At 43.3% G+C, this 19,155-nt stretch overlaps 1 protein-coding gene across 4 annotated transcripts in view; it reads left to right on the top strand.

Moving 5' to 3' along the window:
* mtm1 (myotubularin 1) overlaps positions 1 to 19,155 on the top strand; it is a 113,365-nt gene that overhangs the window by 80,686 nt on the left and 13,524 nt on the right. For all 4 annotated transcript variants that reach the window (XM_078211796.1, XM_078211797.1, XM_078211798.1 and 1 more), the window contains 4 exons: positions 11,269 to 11,424; positions 15,418 to 15,606; positions 18,072 to 18,257; positions 18,640 to 18,846. In XM_078211796.1, the coding sequence (XP_078067922.1) occupies positions 11,269 to 11,424; positions 15,418 to 15,606; positions 18,072 to 18,257; positions 18,640 to 18,846 (738 nt within the window). The remainder of the gene's footprint in view (positions 1 to 11,268; positions 11,425 to 15,417; positions 15,607 to 18,071; positions 18,258 to 18,639; positions 18,847 to 19,155) is intronic.

Below are 19,155 nucleotides of genomic sequence, written 5' to 3'. Positions count from 1 at the left end.
AATAACTTCTTTACTTTTTCCTCTACCAATGCTTCTTTAAATCTTTCTCCCATGCTCCATCCAACACACCTTCAGTAGGTGTGGTTTGCTTTCTTTGTCACCAAGATTGAGATCACCCCATCAACTGGCTCTGCTTTTCTATCACCCTTTCCCCCACAATTAATTAAACAGCGCACTGGAAGAGGAAGCTCCACAAATACCTCCATCCTCAATGATGGAGGAGCCCAGCACATCAGTGCAAAAGATAAGGATGGAGCATTTGCAACAATCTTCAGCCAGACATCAAGGCAGCATTTGACCAAGCATGGCATCAAGGAGCCCTCGCAAAACTGGAGTCGATGTGAATCAGGAGAAAAACCCTCCTCTGGCAGCAAGGAAGGTGGCTGTGGTTGTCGGAAGTCAATCATCTCAGTTCCAGGACATCACTGCAGGGGTGCCTCAGGGTAGTGTCCAAGAACAAAGAACAGTACAGCACAGGAACAGGCCCTTTGGCCAACCAAGCCTGCACCCATCATGTTGTCCTACCTAAATCAACCACCTGTATCCCATTATACCTTGCCTGTTCATGGCCCAGCTATCTTCATCTGCTTCATCAGTGACCCTTCCTTCCATCAGAAGGCCAGAAGTGGGGATGTTCGCTGATAATTGCATGATGTTCACCATTGGTGACGACTCAGATACTGAAGTAGTCCATGTCCAAATGCAATAAGACTTAGACTTCGACTGACAAGTAACATTGGTGTCACACATGTGCCAGGCAATAACCATCTCCAACAAGAGAGAATCTAACCATCATCCCCGTGACACTCACTGGAATTACCACTGTTTAATCTCCCACTATAACATTCTGGTGGGGGTTACCGTTAACCAAAAACTGAACTGGGCTAGTCATATAAATACAATAGAGGCTTTTTAAAAAAATTCATTTATGGGATGCCTTTGGACTAATTGGCTTGCTAGGCCATTTCAGTGTGCTCTTAAACATGAGTCTTCATTGCTGTGGGTCTGAAGTCACATGCAGGCCAGACCAAGTGAGGATGACATTAGTGAACCAGATGGGTATTTTTATGACAATTGACAATAGTGACTTTTGAGACTCATACCTCCAGATTATTATTGAATTTAAATTTCACCATTTGTTGTGGTGGGATTCGAACTTGGGACCCCAGAACATTACCCTGGGTCTGTGAATTGCTAGTCTAGTGACAACTCCACGATGCCATCCCATCCAGTAATGTGTAACTCACATCTTGACTCCCCAAAGCCTGTCCACCATTTACAAGGTGCAAGTTAGGAGTGTGATGGAATACTCCCCACATGCTGGATGAATGCAGCTCCAACATAAACTCAACATCATCCAGGGCAAAGCAACCTAATTGATTGGTACCCTATTCACAAACACTTACTCACTCCACCAGCAACACACAATGGCAGCAGTGTGTACCATCTACAAAGTGCACTGCAGAAACTCACCAAGGTTCCTTAGGCAGCACCTTCCATAGCCACGACTGCTACCATTGAGAAGGACAAGGGCAGCAGACACATGGGAACACCACCACCTGGAATTTCCCCAAGTCACTCATCATCCTGACTTGGGAATATATCACACTTCCTTCACTATTGCTGAGTCAAAATCCTGGAACTCCCTTGCTAACAGCACTGGGTGTACCTACGTTGCAGGGACTGCAGTGTTTCAAGAAGGCAGCTCACCACCACCACCTCAAGGATAATCAGGGATGGGCAATAAATACTGACCCTGTCAGTGACGTTCACATCCCTTAAATGAATTATTTTAAAAAGCCTTCTCTAGCCCTGACCACGTATCTTCTCATGCCTTTCCAGAAGCTCCTCTTATTCTTGAGATCCACCTCCTGTTCCCTTGGTCTCTTTCCCACTAAACTCCTGACTACTCAGGGGTCTCTAGTGTCAACTGACATTGTAAATTACTTTGTCCTCGACTACTGACTCCTTCTATAAGCAGCAAGTATACAAACCACAACATTTGGGAAGAACAGAAAACACAGTTGACTTCTTTGCCCTTGCCAACCACAACTACTTCTCCGATCCTATTTTGCTCTTTCAAATCCTTGAATCTGTTGTTCCCCAAACTGCACGCCCAAGTTTTCTGCACTTCCACATTTCAATCTCCACAATTAGGTTTCTATCTCTGCCATAGCACTGAAACCAAATTCAAAAATAGCATTATTCATAGTCTTGACCACAGTGCATTAGCCGTCTTCAATTACTCTGCAGTCTTTGGCATAGTCAACCTCACCAACCTCATCCAATGCCTCTGTCCCATAATCGAACTCCGTGGCAGTACCCTTGCTTGATTCCATTCTTTTCTATCCAATTATAGCCAGAGCATTTCAAATAATCACTTGTTTTACCACACCTTTGTCTGGAGTTCTCCAGGGATCGATCCTTGGCTCCTTCCTGAATCTTAGCTGCATGCTGCTCCTTGACATAACATCTGTAGACTTGGGAGCAGTTATCACGTTTACCCAGACCGACTACTTCATGATTTCTGTCCACCTCTCCATTCTCAGACTGCTTGTCGGGCTTCCAGTCTTTGCTAAGATGCAATTTCCTCCAATTTGACATTGGGAAGATTGAAGCCTTCATCTTTAGCCCCCAGCACCAGTCCTGTATCCTTCAGACTAATTCCATCTCCATCATTCGCAACTGGATGAGGCTGAACCAGTTTGTTTGCAGCTTTGGTGTCCTATTCACCTCTAAGTTGAGCTTTCTAACTTTACATCAATATAATACCTCTCCAATACAAGACCATCTACTTTCCTAACATTTTCAGACTTTGTTCCTACTTCACCGACTCTTCTGCTGAAACGTTCAGCTGTGCCTTTGCCACGTTCTGGATTGATTATTCCCCTGTCAGCCTCCCATTCTCCGACCTTCATAAACTTTAATTCCTCCAGCACTTTGTTATCTGTATTCCTTGCATGTCCCACCTTCCTTCCACCATTTGCTAACAACCGTTTCCACCAACTTCTCTCATTTAAAAATTCTTATCCCTGTCTTTAAGTTCTTGTGATCCAGCCCTTCTCTATCTCTAGGACTTACTTGATCTCTACACCTCCCACAATTGGAACGCTCTATTCCTCCTCCGTCACTTTTGCCCACCATTGTCATCTGTGGCTTCTACTGTCTAGGCCCCATATTTTGGAAAACATTTTTGTCTGATTTTACCTCTTTGACATCTTGGATTGTTTATTTGCATGAAAGTTGCTGTATAAATGTGTGCTGCTTTCATTTTGTACCAGTGTAGTAGATATCCACTGTTAATTGTCAGGAGTACTGTAGACAGTTGTGATTAGGGTAGTGTGTTTATTCACAATTTCTATTCACAAGGTCAACCACAGCTAACTTATTGTGTTATTCAGACACCCTCTCTGGTTTAATACATTCAGTAAGAAGTCTCACAACACCAGGTTAAAGTCCAACAGGTTTATTTGGTGGACTTTAACCTGGTGTTATGAGACTTCTTACTGTGCCTACCCCAGTCCCAACACCGGCATCTCCACATCATTAATAAATTCAGTCAGTTGCAATGTAGCACATAGCCATCTAAAATCAGTATGATCTTGCTAGGTCTATGTGGATTCTGATCCAAAGATCATTTTGTTACCAAAACTAACATAAAGACAAAGACTAAGATTGCCGTTCTGGCATGTAAAAATCATATCAAATTACTCGAGGATTTGGGGGTGATGGGGGTATGTTGTTATATAGAAACATAGAAACTTGAAGCAGGAATAGGCCATTCGGCCCTTCAAGCCACTCACTCACGCTGTCCAAATCACGCTGAAGCACCTCTGCATCCTCTTTAAAGTTCACCCTCCCACTCAACTTTGTATCATTTGCAATCTTGGAGATAATACACTTAGTTCTCTCTTCCAAATCATTCATGTATAATGTGAACAGTTGGGATCCTGGCACAGATCCCTGCAGTACCCCACTAGTTACTGCCTGCCGATCGGAAAAAGATCCATGTGTGCCGCTTAACCCATTTAAAATAAATACCGGCAAGGAGGGCTTTAGTGCGAGGTTATTGAGCATTTAAGAACAGTGTCAGCTCTGTTTATATTTTGCAATTGCTCAGTTTATTTGTTGAATAATGTATATGCTTTAAGTGAACTGGTTTTCCATTCATGGGCTTGGCCGTAGGTTGTCCAGCAACTTACTCAGTGCATGATTCCCAGGATGTTAATTGTCTTCTCTGTACCCGTTTACACCCAAATCAACCAGCTCTGTTCTATAGCTGCATTCTTTTTGGTGTTAACTGCACTTGGTCGACAGATTGACAGAGTGAATAATTTTACATTCTCATCCTGTCCTTGAAAGAAAATAGTAAGACCTGTTCTCCACCCTGAATTAGTAAGTGCTGAAATGAAGTTTGTTCAGCCCACTATAAATATGTCATTAAATTAAAGGTTTTGAAGTTTATATTCTGGTGCTTTAGCATTCTCATGTGGTTAACTGAGCCAACTACATCTAATCAGAAGGGAAAGTCTCGGGGGGTTTTATTCAAAACATTCCCACGTTCCCTGGAAGAAAGTCTTAATCTCAAGAGAATTATACTTTTTGTTTTAAACATCAGTGTAGTTTCATTCATGAGAAACGAACCGATATTTTGTTCCCCCAAAATGTTAATTAGAATCCGGAAAACACGGTCCGTGACGTCTCGGACCGTGTTTTCTGGATTCTTAAGGGGGAGGGGAAACAGTCACAAGTCGTGGTACACATTGGTACCAACGACATAGGTAAGAGAAGGGACGGGGATTTAAAACAGGAATTTCGGGAGCTGGGCTGGAAGCTGAGAGCAAAGACAAAACATGTGGTCATCTCTGGTACGCTACCGGTGCCACGTGATAGCGAGTTGAGGAACAGGGAGAGAGTGCACTTAAACATGTGGTTGCAGGGATGGTGCAGGAGGGAGGGTTTCAGATACGTGGATAATTGGAACACGTTCTGGGGAAGGTGGGACCTCTACAAACAGGACGGGGTGCACCTGAACCAGAGGGGCACCAATATCCTGGGAGGGAAATTTGCTACGGCTCTTCAGGGGGATTTAAACTAATTTGTCAGGGGAGTGGGAAAAGGAGTTGTAGTCCGGAAGTCAGTGTTGAGGGTGGTGAGATATTGGGGAAGGTATCAAGGTCAAGGGTGGGTACCGGTAGACAGGAAGATGGGTTGAAGTGTGTCTACTTCAATGCAAGGAGCATCCGGAACAAGGTGGATGAACTTGGGGCGTGGATTGCTACTTGGGACTACGATGTTGTGGCCATTACGGAGACGTGGGTAGAACAAGGACAGGAATAGTTGTTGGACGTTCCGGGGTATAGATGTTTCAGTAAGTGTAGGGAAGCTGGTAAAAGAGGTGGAGGAGTAGCATTGTTAATCAAGGATAGTTTAACGGCTGCGGAAAAGCACTTTGAGGGGGATATGCACACTGAGGTAATATGGGCTGCAGTTAGAAACAGGAAAGGAGCGGTCACGTTGCTAGGAGTTTACTATAGGCCCCCAAATAGTAATAGAGATGTGGAGGAAGAAATTGCAAAGCAGATTATGGATACGTGTGGGGGTCACAGGGTAGTTGTCATGGGGGACTTTAACTTTCCAAATATTGATTGGAACCTTTGTAGGTCAAATAGTTTGGATGGGGCAGTTTTTGTGCAGTGTGTGCAGGAGGGTTTCCTGACACAATATGTGGATAGGCCGACAAGGGGTGAGGCCACATTGGATTTGGTACTGGGAAATGAACCGGGCCAAGTGTTAGATTTGGTTGTGGGAGAGAACTTTGGAGATAGTGACCACAATTCGCTGTCTTTTGTTATTGCAATGGAGAGGGATAGGGCCGGACGGCAGGGCAAGGCTTACAATTGGGGGAGAGGTAATTATGATGCGATTAGGCAAGAATTAGGGGGCATAAGATGGGAACAGAAACTGTCAGGGAAAGGCACTGATGAAAAGTGGAACTTTTTCAAGGAACAAATACTGGGTGTCCTTGATAGGTATGTCCCTGTCAGGCAGGGAGGAAATGGCCGAGTGAGGGAACCGTGGTTCACAAAAGAGGTGGAATGTCTTGTGAAAAGGAAGAGGGAAGCTTATGTAGGGATGAGGAAACAAGGTTCAGATGGCTCGATTGAGGGTTACAAGTTAGCAAGGAATGAGCTGAAAAAGGGGCTGAGGAGAGCTAGGAGGGGACATGAGAAGTCCTTGGCGGGTCGGATCAAGGAAAACCCCAAGGCTTTTTACTCTTATGTGAGGAATAAAAGAATGACCAGGGTGAGGTTAGGGCCGGTCAAGGACAGTGGTGGGAACTTGTGTATGGAATCAGTAGAGATAGGCGAGGTGATGAATGAATACTTTTCTTCAGTGTTCACCAAGGAGAGGGGCCATGTTTTTCAGGAAGAGAAGGTGTTACAGGCTAATAGGCTGGAGGAAATAGATGTTCGGAGGGAGGATGTATTGGCAGTTTTGAATAAACTGAAGGTCGATAAGTCCCCTGGGCCTGATGAAATGTATCCTAGGATTCTTTGGGAGGCGAGGGATGAGATTGCAGAGCCTTTGGCTTTGATCTTTGGGTCCTCGCTGTCCACGGGGATGGTGCCAGAGGACTGGAGAGTGGCAAATGTTGTTCTTCTGTTTAAGAAAGGGAATAGAAATGACCCTGGTAATTATAGACCGGTTAGTCTGACTTCGGTGGTTGGTAAATTGATGGAAAAGGTCCTTAGGGATGGGATTTACGACCATTTAGAAAGATGCGGATTAATCCGGGATAGTCAGCACGGATTTGTGAAGGGCAAATCGTGCCTCACAAATTTGATAGAATTTTTTGAGGAGGTAACTAGGTGTGTTGATGAAGGTAGGGCGGTTGATGTCATATACATGGATTTTAGTAAGGCGTTTGATAAGGTCCCCCATGGTCGGCTTATGATGAAAGTAAGGAGGTGTGGGATAGAGGGAAAGTTGGCCGATTGGATAGGTAACTGGCTATCTGATCGAAGACAGAGGGTGGTGGTGGATGGAAAATTTTCGGACTGGAGGCAGGTTGCTAGCGGAGTGCTGCAGGGATCGGTGCTTGGTCCTCTGCTCTTTGTGATTTTTATTAATGACTTAGAGGAGGGGGCTGAAGGGTGGATCAGTAAATTTGCTGATGACACCAAGATTGGTGGAGTAGTGGATGAGGTGGAGGGCTGTTGTAGGCTGCAAAGAGACATAGATAGGATGCAAAGCTGGGCTGAAAAATGGCAAATGGAGTTTAACCCTGATAAATGTGAGGTGATTCATTTTGGTAGGACTAATTTAAATGTGGATTACAGGGTCAAAGGTAGGGTTCTGAAGACTGTGGAGGAACAGAGAGATCTTGGGGTCCATATCCACAGATCTCTAAAGGTTGCCACTCAAGTGGATAGAGCTGTGAAGAAGGCATATAGTGTGTTAGCTTTTATTAACAGGGGGTTGGAGTTTAAGAGCCGTGGGGTTATGCTGCAACTGTACAGGACCTTGGTGAGACCGCATTTGGAATATTGCGTGCAGTTCTGGTCACCTCACTATAAGAAGGATGTGGAAGCGCTGGAAAGAGTGCAGAGGAGATTGACCAGGATGCTGCCTGGTTTGGAGTGTCGGTCTTATGAGGAAAGGTTGAGGGAGCTGGGGCTGTTCTCTCTGGAGCGGAGGAGATTGAGGGGAGACTTAATAGAGGTTTATAAAATGATGAAGGGGATAGATCGAGTGAACGTTCAAAGACTATTTCCTCGGGTGGATGGAGCTATTACAAGGGGGCATAACTATAGGGTTCATGGTGGGAGATATAGGAAGGATATCAGAGGTAGGTTCTTCACGCAGAGAGTGGTTAGGGTGTGGAATGGACTGCCTGCAGTGATAGTGGAGTCAGACACTTTAGGAACATTTAAGCGGTTATTGGATAGGCACATGGAGCACACCAGGATGGTAGGGAGTGGGATAGCTTGATCTTGGTTTCAGATGAAGGTCGGCACAACATCGTGGGCCGAAGGGCCTGTTCTGTGCTGTAATGTTCTATGTTCTATGTTCTAATTCTCCTGAGGAAGATATTTTCTTTCTAAAGGTAGGTGGGGGTTTTGAAGGGGGGGGGCGAGGGGAGAGAGAGAGAGCAGTGGCACTCCACATTTTTCCCCACCTTTAAGCAAAGCAGCTTTTACATTTCTAAATAATTAACCTGCTTTATCTTTTTGGCTTATCAGTATCTATTGTTTACTCCAGGTAGGGCCCTACTTGGGAGGGTGCAACACTGGGCCTCCTCTTGGGAACAAGGTAGGGCTAAAGTGTCAGTAGGGGAGCACTTTGAGTCCAGTGACCAGGAACACTATTAGTTTTAAAATAGTTATGGAAAAAGTTAGAAGAGGTCCACAGGAAAAACCCCTAAAACTGGAGCAGGGCCAGTTTTGGGGGCATTAGGCAGGATCCAGCAGAGGTCGATTGGGTGAGTCTGTTGAAGGGAAAGGAATGACTGGCAAATGGGGAGACTTTCAAAAGTCTTATATCAAGAGTCCAGGGGCAGTATATTCCTGTTAGGATGGAGGGAAAAGCTGGCAAGTTTAGGGATCCCTGGCTGATGAGGGATATTGAGGCTCTGGTCAGGAAAAAGAAGGAAGCATACATCTGGTTTAGGCAATTGGGGACAAGTGAATCCCTCCGTGACTATAGAAAGTGTAAGAGTACACTTGAGAGGGAAACAAGAGAGTATGAGATGGATCTAGCAGGTAAGGGTAAAGAAAATCCCAAGAGGTTCTGTGGCGATATTAAGAGTAAAATGGTAACTAGAGAGAGAATAGGTCCCTTTAAAGATCAGCATGGCTGTCTGTGTGTGGAGCCACAGGAGATGGGTGAGATTTTTAATGAATATTTCTCCTGGGTGTTTACTGTGGGGAACATCATGGGTGCTAAAGAAACAAGGGAAACAAGTGGTGATGTCTTGGGCCACATACATATTACTAGGGAGGAGGTATCTGCAGCCTTAAAGTGCCTGAAGGTGGATAAATCCCCTGGGCCTGATCAAGTGCACCCTCGGATCTTATGGAAGGACAGGAAAGAAATTGCAGAGGCCCTTGCAGAGATATTTGCTTCATCCCTTTCCGCTGGCGAAGTTCCGGAAGACTGGAGGGTGGTTAATGTGGTTATGTTGTTTTAGAAGGTTAGCAAAGACAAACCAAGGAATTATAGGCCAATGAGCCTGACATCGGTGGTGGGTAAGTTACTGGAGGGGATTCTGAGGAACAGGATCCACTAACATTGGATAGTAAGGTCTGATTAGGGATAGTCAGCACGGCTTTGTGCGTGGGAAGTCATGTCTGATGAATTTTGTGAGTTTTTCAGAGAGGTAACCAAGAGAGTGGATGAGGGTAGGGCAGTAGATGTTGTCTGTATGGACTTTAGCCAGGCCTTTGACAAGGTCTCGCATGGCAGGCTAGTCTGGAGGGTTAGGTTGCATGGAATCCAGGGAAAGCTAGTAAATTGGATTCAAAAATAGTTTGATGGTAGGAAGCAAAGGATGATGGTTGAAGGTTGTTCCTCGGACTGGAGGCCTGTGATTGGTGTGCTTCGGGTTGGTGTTGGGACCCTTGTTATTCGTTATTTATGCAAATAGTTTGGATGTGAATGTACAAGGCATGGTTAGTAAGTTTGCGGATGATACTAAATTAGGAGGTATCGTTGATAGTGAAGAAGGTTATCAAAAATTACAGGAGAATCTTGATCAGTTGTGAAAGTGGGCCAAGGACTGACAAATGGATTTCAATACAGATAAATGTGAGGTGTTGCATTTTGGAAAGTCAAACCCAGGGTAAAACATTTACAGTGAATGGTAGGGCCCTGGGGAGTGTTGAGGAGCAAAGGGACCCAGGAGTACAAGTACTTAGTTCATTGAAAGTGGCATCATGAGTACACAGAGTGGTGAAGAAGGTGTTTAGCACACTGGTCTTCACCAGTCAGGGTATTGAGTATAGGAGTTGGGACCTTACATTATAGTTGTATAAGTCGCCGGTGAGGCTGCACTTGGGAATATTGTGTACAGTTTTGGCCACCCTGTTATAGGAAAGACATTGATTAAACTGGAAGGAGTGCAAAGGTTTACGAGGATGTTGCCAGGACTAGTGGGCCTGAGTTATAGGGAGCAGTTGGCCAGGCTAGGGTTTATTCCTTGGAACATAGGAGAATGAGGGGTGACCTTATTGAGGTATATAAAATCATGAGGGGCATAGATAGGGTGGACACAGTCTTTTTCCCAGCGATGGAATTGGAAACAAAAGCTAAGAAGGGAAAGATTTAAGAGGGACCTGAGGGGCAACATCTTCACACAGAGACTGGTGCATATATGGAATGAGCTGTCAGAGAAAGTGGTTGAGGCAGGATCAATAGTAACATTTAAAAAGCATTTGGATAAGTACATGGATAAAAGATTAGAGGGATATGGGCCAAATGTGGGCGATTGCGGAACGATGGACCGATTGAGCCGAAGAGCCTATTTCTGTTCTGTATTGCTCTATGACTCTTAACGTGATTGATTCATTACAATTCCATGTGTAAATGGAGATTCCGCCATGTAAAGGGGAGTGGGGGACGAAATCACCTTGGGCCCCTGTACCTTTAAGAACCGTGCTATGTGTAGTATCTCAACCAGGTTACCTTCCTATTCTCTGCCTTAAATAACTCCTTGCCCATAGGGATTAAACTTTGTTAACTTTCTTCAGAGAAAACCAGCCTGTGGTATATTGGACAGACTACTTCAGCGGTAGGTAGCAGAGCGTTTCCATCTGCCGGCATACAGAAGTGCTGATTCAAGCATAACATTACTCCTGATCTCTTAGTTTAAGATATTTAACAGAAGGAAGTTTATTTTTATGTTTTAGGTAATGTGATTGTCTGTTGATTGCTTTATTTATATCTGGCTTTTACTTGGACGGCACGGTGGTACAGTGGTTAGCATTGCTGTCTCTTAGCGCCAGGGACCTGGGTTCGAATCCCGGCTTGGGTCACTGCCTGTGTGGAGTTGCAAGTTGTCCCCGTGTCTGTGTGGGTTTCCTCCGGGTGCTCCGGTTTCCTCCCACAGCCTGAAAGACATGCTGGTTAGGGTGCATTGACCTGAACAGGCACCGGAATGTGGCGACTAGGGGATTTTCACAGTAACTTCATTGCAGTGTTAATGTAAGATTACTTGTGACTAATAAATAAACTTCTAACAACTTCTTCTACTTTACATTCTTGCAGGGCTTACCTGATGAAAAGCGAAAATGGCGAATCACAAGCATAAATCAACACTTTGAGCTTTGTGACACTTATCCACCCGTCTTAGTGGTTCCAGGCAGTGCCAGTGATGATGATCTGCGGAAAGTCGCAGCCTTCAGGTCCAAGGGTCGATTACCGGTGGGTCTGGCAAAGATAGATGCCCTATATATTATATAAAGTATATAATAACATCCAGTGATAATGATCCATTAACCTTTCATGCTAAATTCATTTTTTAAACGAAATACAAGGGAATTTGTGTCTCAATGTTGTAGGTTCCAGTTTTTTTCTCCAATCCAGCTTGTTTCACATTTTTCAAAATTCCGATTTGAAATATTTGTCATTGATTTGTTAAAAAGGGAATATTTTCAAGTTACATTAGTATTATCTTACCGTACTAAAACACGTGGGCGTTTTCTTCATTGAAGTCTCATTCTATAGCCTTTTAGCTTCTGAAGTGGTGCTGTGATTGGCATTTCCAATATTAAAAGTGGCACACTTAACTTTCGCAGCCTGTGTCAAAACAATTTTTTTTGATGAAAGCGCACCCTCTGGCCCTAGGTCCCCATAAATCTTCGCTATGCTTTTTAAAAAATCTGTAACTGAAGTTTCTTGCGTATAAAACAAAGGTTTAGCAAATCTAAAATCACATAACTCAGATTATAGCAGATAATAAAGAAAGCAAATGGAATGTTGGCATTTATAGCTAAAGGAATAGAATATAAAGGTAAGGAATTATTGTTGCAGCTATGCAAGGCCTTGCATAGTTGCACCTGGAGCATTGTGCACAGTTTTGGTCCCCTTATTTGAGGAAAGATGCAGTAGCATTGGAGGCTGTTCAGAGGAGGTTCACTAGATTGATTCCAGAGATGAGGGGTTTGTCATATGAAAAGAGATTGAACAGTTTTGGCTGATACTCTGGAATTTAGAAGAATGGGGAGAGATCAAATTGAGGTATACAAGATGATGGAAGGTGTGGATAAAGTAGACGTGGAGCAAATGCTTCCGCTGGTGGGACATTCTAGGACGAGAGGTCATAGTCTTAGGATAAGGGGTAGCAAATTTAAAAGAGAGTTGAGGAGAAACTACTTTCCCCAAAGGGTTGTGAATCTGTGGAATTCGCTACCCCAAAGTGCAGTGGATGCTGGGACAGTGAGTAAACTTAAGGAGGAGCTAGACAGATTTTTAATTGGTAATGGGTTGAAGGGTTATGGAGAGAAGGCAGGAAAATGGGGATGAGGAGCCCATCAGCCATGATAGAATGGCAGAGCGGACTCAATGGGCTGAATGGCCTAATTCTGCTCTTATATCTTATGAACTTATGAACTCACTGCATGATTAAATTAATGCACTGAACTGCCTTTTATATCTTCCGATGAAATTTCCATTAAAGATTATAAATGAAGGTTTCAGCTTCTCCCAAAGCTTGGGATTTGACTGAATCAACAACTCTGGGTTGGGGAGAAATATTCCAAGTATCATTATTGGAATTTTAAAAATAGCAATATATTGACTTAAAATTGTCAACCATTCTCGTCGAAAATTCCTTAAGAAGCTTCAAAATGCAAAATGTGAAAAAGGAAAATATAGTTGGTCCATTAACTATTTTTGGTAAAATATCTGGCTTCTGAAGAATTTAATGATTAATTTGAGTGATTCCTTAATTATTGAAAAGGGGCAGAACCTTTTTCACTCCCAGATGGAGGGTCTTACCTTCCATAGTTACTCATGTCCTAAGTGGAAAAAAGGTGGGACATGTCGTCTTCACTCTGGTAGAAAACAAGTGAAAGTAAGCTGTGATTCCCATTGTGCAGTGCCAGGATTTGGTGATTGGCTCAGACTATCTACCTTACCTGTATCCACCATCACCACCACCACCCACTTGCTGTACCACCGATGCACAGTGGCAGCAGTGTGTACCATCTACAAGATGCACTGTGGCAATGCTTCTTTGGCAGCACCTTCCAAACCCGTGACCGTTACCACCTAGAAGGACAAGGGCAGCAGATACATGGGAGCACCACCACTTGCAAGTTCCTCTCCAGGGCGCACACCATCCTGATTTGGAACCATTTCGCTCTTCCTTCACTGTAACTGAGCCAGATCCTGAAACTCCCTCCTAAACAGCACTGTGGGTGCACCTACGGCACATGAACTGCAGCGATTCAAGTAAAGTTCAAGTAAAAAAAAGTGAGGTAAAGTTTATTTATTAGTCGCAAGTAGGCTAACAGTAACACTGTAATGAAGTTACTGTAAAATTCCCCTAGTTGGCACACTCCGGCGCCTGTTCGGGTCAATGCACCTAACCAGCATGTCTTTCAGAATGTGGGACGAAACCGGCACGCCCGGAGGAAACCCACACGGGGAGAATGTGCAAACTACACACAGACAGTGACCCAAGCCGGGAATCGAACCCGGGTCCCTGACTCTGTGATGCAACAGTGCTAGCCACTGTGCCACCGTGTCGCCCCGATTCAAGGCGGTGGCGCTCTACCACCTTCTCGAGGACAATAGGGTTAAGCAAAATAATGCCGGCCTAACCAGCAATATTCTGTGAAAGAGTATTTAAAAGATGTGCACTTGCTCAGATTTTAGTCTATTAACAGTGTCGTGTTGTTGATTTGGCTGCTTTTTTGAGTAAAAATTTATTCTGACTGTACGTATGCAATGCAACTAGAGGAATACTGCCACTCAAAGCCAGAATATTGTGTTAATTGAATAAGTTTGAATAAGGCTTTTAATTCTTTAAAAAAGTGATCATTTTAAAAATTTGCGATATTTGTGTCCAGCATAGTTCTGTGTTTTTTTTTGCTAATTCTTAGTTGTCATAACTCTGAGAAAAGTATTTGTTTTATAGGTTGACTGTTTAGAAATGTAATATCATTGCACATATAATACTTGTATATTAAATCCACAGAGAGTTCACAGCTGGCAGAATTTATTCAAGGGGCATTGTCCTGATAAATTGAGAGACTTGTTAAGCCTTGAGTTGGAAGATTTTTGAAACATTTTTTAGTTTCAATGTGAAACATTTTGTGAATTAATCATAACATATATAAAAATGCATTAATAATCACTCATATGGAATGCTCGTTTTCTTTTTCTTGACGTGAGACAGTTGTCACAAAACTCTCAGCACAGTGACTCTTGCAAGGCCATAGTAGAATCTTTGACACCATGCAGTCAATGGCAAAGATAAGTCACCAAGCTTACAAACCTCATCTTGGCTCTGTATACATCAGAAACAGAAATAGTGACACCAACTTTTCTTTCCGCGCAATAAGAGAATGTGGGCTGGAAAAGGCTTTCACACTAAGTCATGCACCTGGTGCCTTCAAAATTGGTGACGTAGCACTTTGATCCGTTCTATTCTGGAGCAGCACAAATTTAATTCATGGCTACACTTGGAGTATTGTGTACAGTTTTGGTCACCCTGCTTTAGGAAAGACATTGATAAACTGGAAAGAGTGCAAAGAAGATTCACGAGGATGTTGCCAGGACTAGTAGGCTTGAGTAGGGAGAGGTTAGCCAGGCTAAGACTTTATTCCTTGGAATGTAGGAGAATGAGGGGTGACCTTATTGCAGTGTATAAAATCATGAGAGGCATAAATAGGGTGAATGCGCATAGTCTTTTTTCCCAGGGAAGGGGAATTGCAAACTAGAGGGCATAGGTTTGAGGTGAGGGGGAAAGATTTAAAAGGGACCTGAGGGGCAACTTCTTCACGCAGAGGGTGGTGCGTATATGGAATGAGCTGCCAGAGAAAGTGGTTGAGGCAGGATCAATAGCAACATTTAAAAAGCATTTGGATAAGTACATGGATGGAAAAGAATTAGTGGGTCATGGGCCAAACGTGGGCAATTGGAACTAGCTGTGAGGGCACCATGGTCAGCATGGACTGGTTGGTCAATGGGCCTGTTTCCAATCTGTATAATTATTTACTCCTGCTCAGCAGCTATTTAAAGTGCCTATTTTAGTGGATGAGGGAAGTGGCTGGTGGGAGCTATGGTACATGGATAAAGTGTGGCCTGGTTGTTGTATTCCATGTGTTTATTTTGTAAATATGACCACATGAAATAATTTCCGCTTTTAAAATCAACTTTTGTAATGAATTGTGATTATATCCGTTTCAGGTATTATCTTGGATACATCCAGACAATCAAGCTGTGATTGTTCGTTGTAGTCAGCCTCTGGTTGGCATGAGTGGGAAACGCAGCAAAGATGATGAGAAGTATCTTGATATTATCAGGGAGTCCAATGGGCAGACCCAGAAGTTAACCATCTTTGATGCAAGACCAAGTGTCAATGCAGTAGCCAACAAGGTGTGTAACAATGTAAAAGCAGAGGAATAGTGCACTTTAGGGTAAGTTGGTATAGTTGGGATAATAGGCTAGTAACTTATGGCAGTTAATTTAATTTTTAAAATTAATGTTCTTCAGGATCTGGCTTGTATGTAATGAGTCTGCATTACTTTGTAACCCTTTGCAGTGACCTAGCGAGCTGCCTACATAAAAACAGAAAACGCTGAAAATATTCAGGTCACCTCATAGAAACCTACAAAATTCTAACAATGTTCCCAATGGTGGGGGAGTCCAGAACTAGGGGTCATAGTTTGAGGATAAGGGGCAAATCTTTTAGAAATGAGGTGAGGAGAAATTTCTTCACCCAGAGAGTGGTGAACCTGTGGAATTCACTACCACAGATAGCAATTGAGGCCAAAACGTTGTGATTTTGAGAAGAAATTAGCCACAGCACTTAGGGCTAAAGGGGCCAAGGGATAATTGGGGGTGTGGGGGGGGGGGGGGGTTGGTGGGATCAGGATAGTGAATTCGATGATCAGCCATGAATGGTGGAGCAGGTGAGAAGGGCTGAATGGCCTACTCCTAGTTTCTCTATGCAGCATCTGTCAAGGGAGAAACAGAGTTCAGGTCGATGACCTTTCCTTGGAATGTATCCACAGAATGCAGCATTTTCCATGTTTGTTTCATATTCCCAGCATGCCCAATATTTTGCTTTTGTAGCAACTTGCCCAGTTGTGCAATCACTAAAAGAAGGCCCCTTCTTGAGGTCACTAAAGGTGGGTAATAAATTCAGCTTTGCCAGTGTTTCTGACATCTGGGGCAGCACGGTGGCACAGTGGTTAGCACTGCTGTTTCACAGCTCCAAGGACGTGGGTTCGATTCCCGGCTTGGGTCACTGTCTGTGTGGAGTTTGCACGTTCTCCCCGTGCCTGCATGGGTTTCCTCCGGGTGCTCCGGTTTCTTCCTACACTCCAAAGATGTGCGGGTTAGGCTGGATTGGCCATGCTAAATTGCCCCTTAGTACCCTGGGATGTGTAGGTTAGAGGGACTAGTGGGGTTACGGGGATAAGGCCGAGCTGGGATTGTTGTCAGTGCAGACTTGATGGGCCGAATGGCCTCCTTCTGCACTGTAGGGATTCTATGATTAAATCCCAGGAAAAGTTTCAAAAAGAAAACAGTGACTCACTTGTAGAGATCAAGATCGTCATTCCTTCTGCGGTCTTTGAATTGACTGTCGCATGTTCCCTGATTTTCTTTGTTTACTGCTGGGTCACATTGTGAGAGAGAAACCTGTTCTACGTTTTGACTTGTTCCACGTCCAAGCCATCTACAAGACTAGTATTGTCTGAAATGGTAAAATGGTCCACTGTGTCCCAGTCTGATACTGAAGGTAATTATTTAAAATATCTCCTTTTGAAAAGCATGAAAAGGCAATATAAAAAGAAAGGATTCAAGGCTGATAACTGAATAAAAATTAAGGTAAAGGCATTGAAAGTAAATGAAAAGCCAAAGCAATTGTCAATATTTTAATTCTGGCCCATGTTTGAAGGGTATGCTTTAGGAGTGTCTATAATTTTGTATAATTGATACCATTTTATTTTAACCAGTGAAGCAGTGTCACAACATTGTATATTGCAGTACCTTTACTGAGTATTAATTATCATATTACTAAATATTAACTACATTCAATCTCCAAAGTTACTATCTAACTACACCATATAACTGCTGGGATGGCACAGTGGTTAGCACTGGTATCTCTCAATGCCAGGTTCGATTCCTGGCCTCAGGCCACTATCTGTGTGGAGTTTGCACATTCTCCCCGTGTCTGCGTGGGTTTCCTCTGGATGCTCCTGTTTCCTCCCACAGTCCAAAGATGTGCAGGTTAGGTGGATTGGCCATGCTAAATTGACCCTAGTGTCAGGGGGATTAGCAGGGTAAATGGGTTATGGGAATAGGGCCTGGGTGGGATTGTGGTTGGTGCAGACTCGATGGGCTGAATGGCCTCCTCCTGCACTACAGGGATTCTATGAATTTCAGCTCTGACATAATTACTTCTATTAAAAAGCTGTATTAATCAAAGGCCCATTGCATGTAAATTATTGTGAAAAACATTTCAAATACTTCATTCTCTTCATTTGTGATTCGTTAATGTGATATTAAATTCCAACATATTTATTCCTTCCTGTAAATTGGGAAATATTTTACGAGATTGCAAGAAGTTAAAATCCGCTCTGTTCAAATTAGTGCCCACCTTTGGGGTGTGTATTTCAAGCCTGCCCCACCCAGGCACAGTTTCTACTTTTTAAAGTTTATTTATTAGTCACAAGTAAGGCTTACATTAACACTGCAACGAAGTTACTGTGAAATTTCCCCTAGTCACCACAGTCCGGCGCCTGTTCGGGTCAGTGCACCTAAGGCTACAAAGGCTAGTTTGCATTGCAAGTAATTGAAAAGAAGGGCCTTATTAAATCCCACTCTCTCTTCAGGCCACAGGAGGGGGTTATGAAAGTGACGATGCCTATCAGAGAGCAGAGGTCATCTTCCTCGACATTCACAACATTCACGTGATGAGGGAATCTCTAAGGAAATTAAAGGACATTGTGTACCCCAGCGTAGAGGAATCCCACTGGCTGTCGAGTCTTGAGTCAACACACTGGTTAGAACACATTAAGGTGAGATGCTGATTTGCGGCTAGTAATTTGTCTGCGACATTAGTTGCTTCGATTTTTTAAAAAAGAAATTAGCAATTATATGTGAAATAAATAAAGAAGCAAGATGAACATCTTGTAATCTAGTTTTGGTAAGCATCAAAATAGTTTATTTTACAACTAACAGCCTGAGTTTTTAAAATTAGGTGTAACAGTTAACATTACATCCACACATAAACTTCTTGTCTTTAATTAAGTGCACCAGTTGAGGTTTCCGTGCAAGTTTTGAATTGGGTTGTGTATTTCTTGGAAGTGATCATTAGATAGCATTGTTATTTCCATTTAAAGTCTGTGAACATACCAATTTTTGAAAAACACATTGTACAACTTATGTTTTTATATGTAGTTTGTTCTGGCAGGGGCAATTCGAGTAGCAGATAAGGTGTCATCTGGGAAAAGTTCAGCATTGATACATTGCAGTGATGGCTGGGACCGCACTGCACAGCTTACTTCTCTGGCTCTACTGATGCTTGACAGCTTTTATCGGACAGCAAAGGGTTTTGAAGTACTTATTGAAAAGGAGTGGATAAGTTTTGGACACAAATTTGCAACGGTAAGAATTCCAAATCGCTATTCATCATATCAGAACACTACATTCTATGATTGGGGTGTTAATGTTACTTGTTTCTGAGACTAAAATAAACCGATATACCTTGCTTGGAAAGTTGAAATTTTTGATATCACGTTAGCTGTTGAAGCAAGGAAACAGTAAGAAGTCTCACAACACCAGGTTAAAGTCCAACAGGTTTATTTGGTATCACAAACTTTTGGAGCGCTGTTCCTTCATCAGGTGAGTGGAGAGTTGGGTTCACAAACAGGACATACATAGACGACGGTGGCACAGTGGTTAGCACTGCTGCCT

Source organism: Mustelus asterias, chromosome 4, assembly GCF_964213995.1.
Source record: "Mustelus asterias chromosome 4, sMusAst1.hap1.1, whole genome shotgun sequence".
Taxonomy (NCBI): domain Eukaryota; kingdom Metazoa; phylum Chordata; class Chondrichthyes; order Carcharhiniformes; family Triakidae; genus Mustelus; species Mustelus asterias.
The sequence above is the reverse complement of the archived record's forward strand: the minus strand, read 5'-3'. Positions and strand labels throughout refer to the sequence as shown.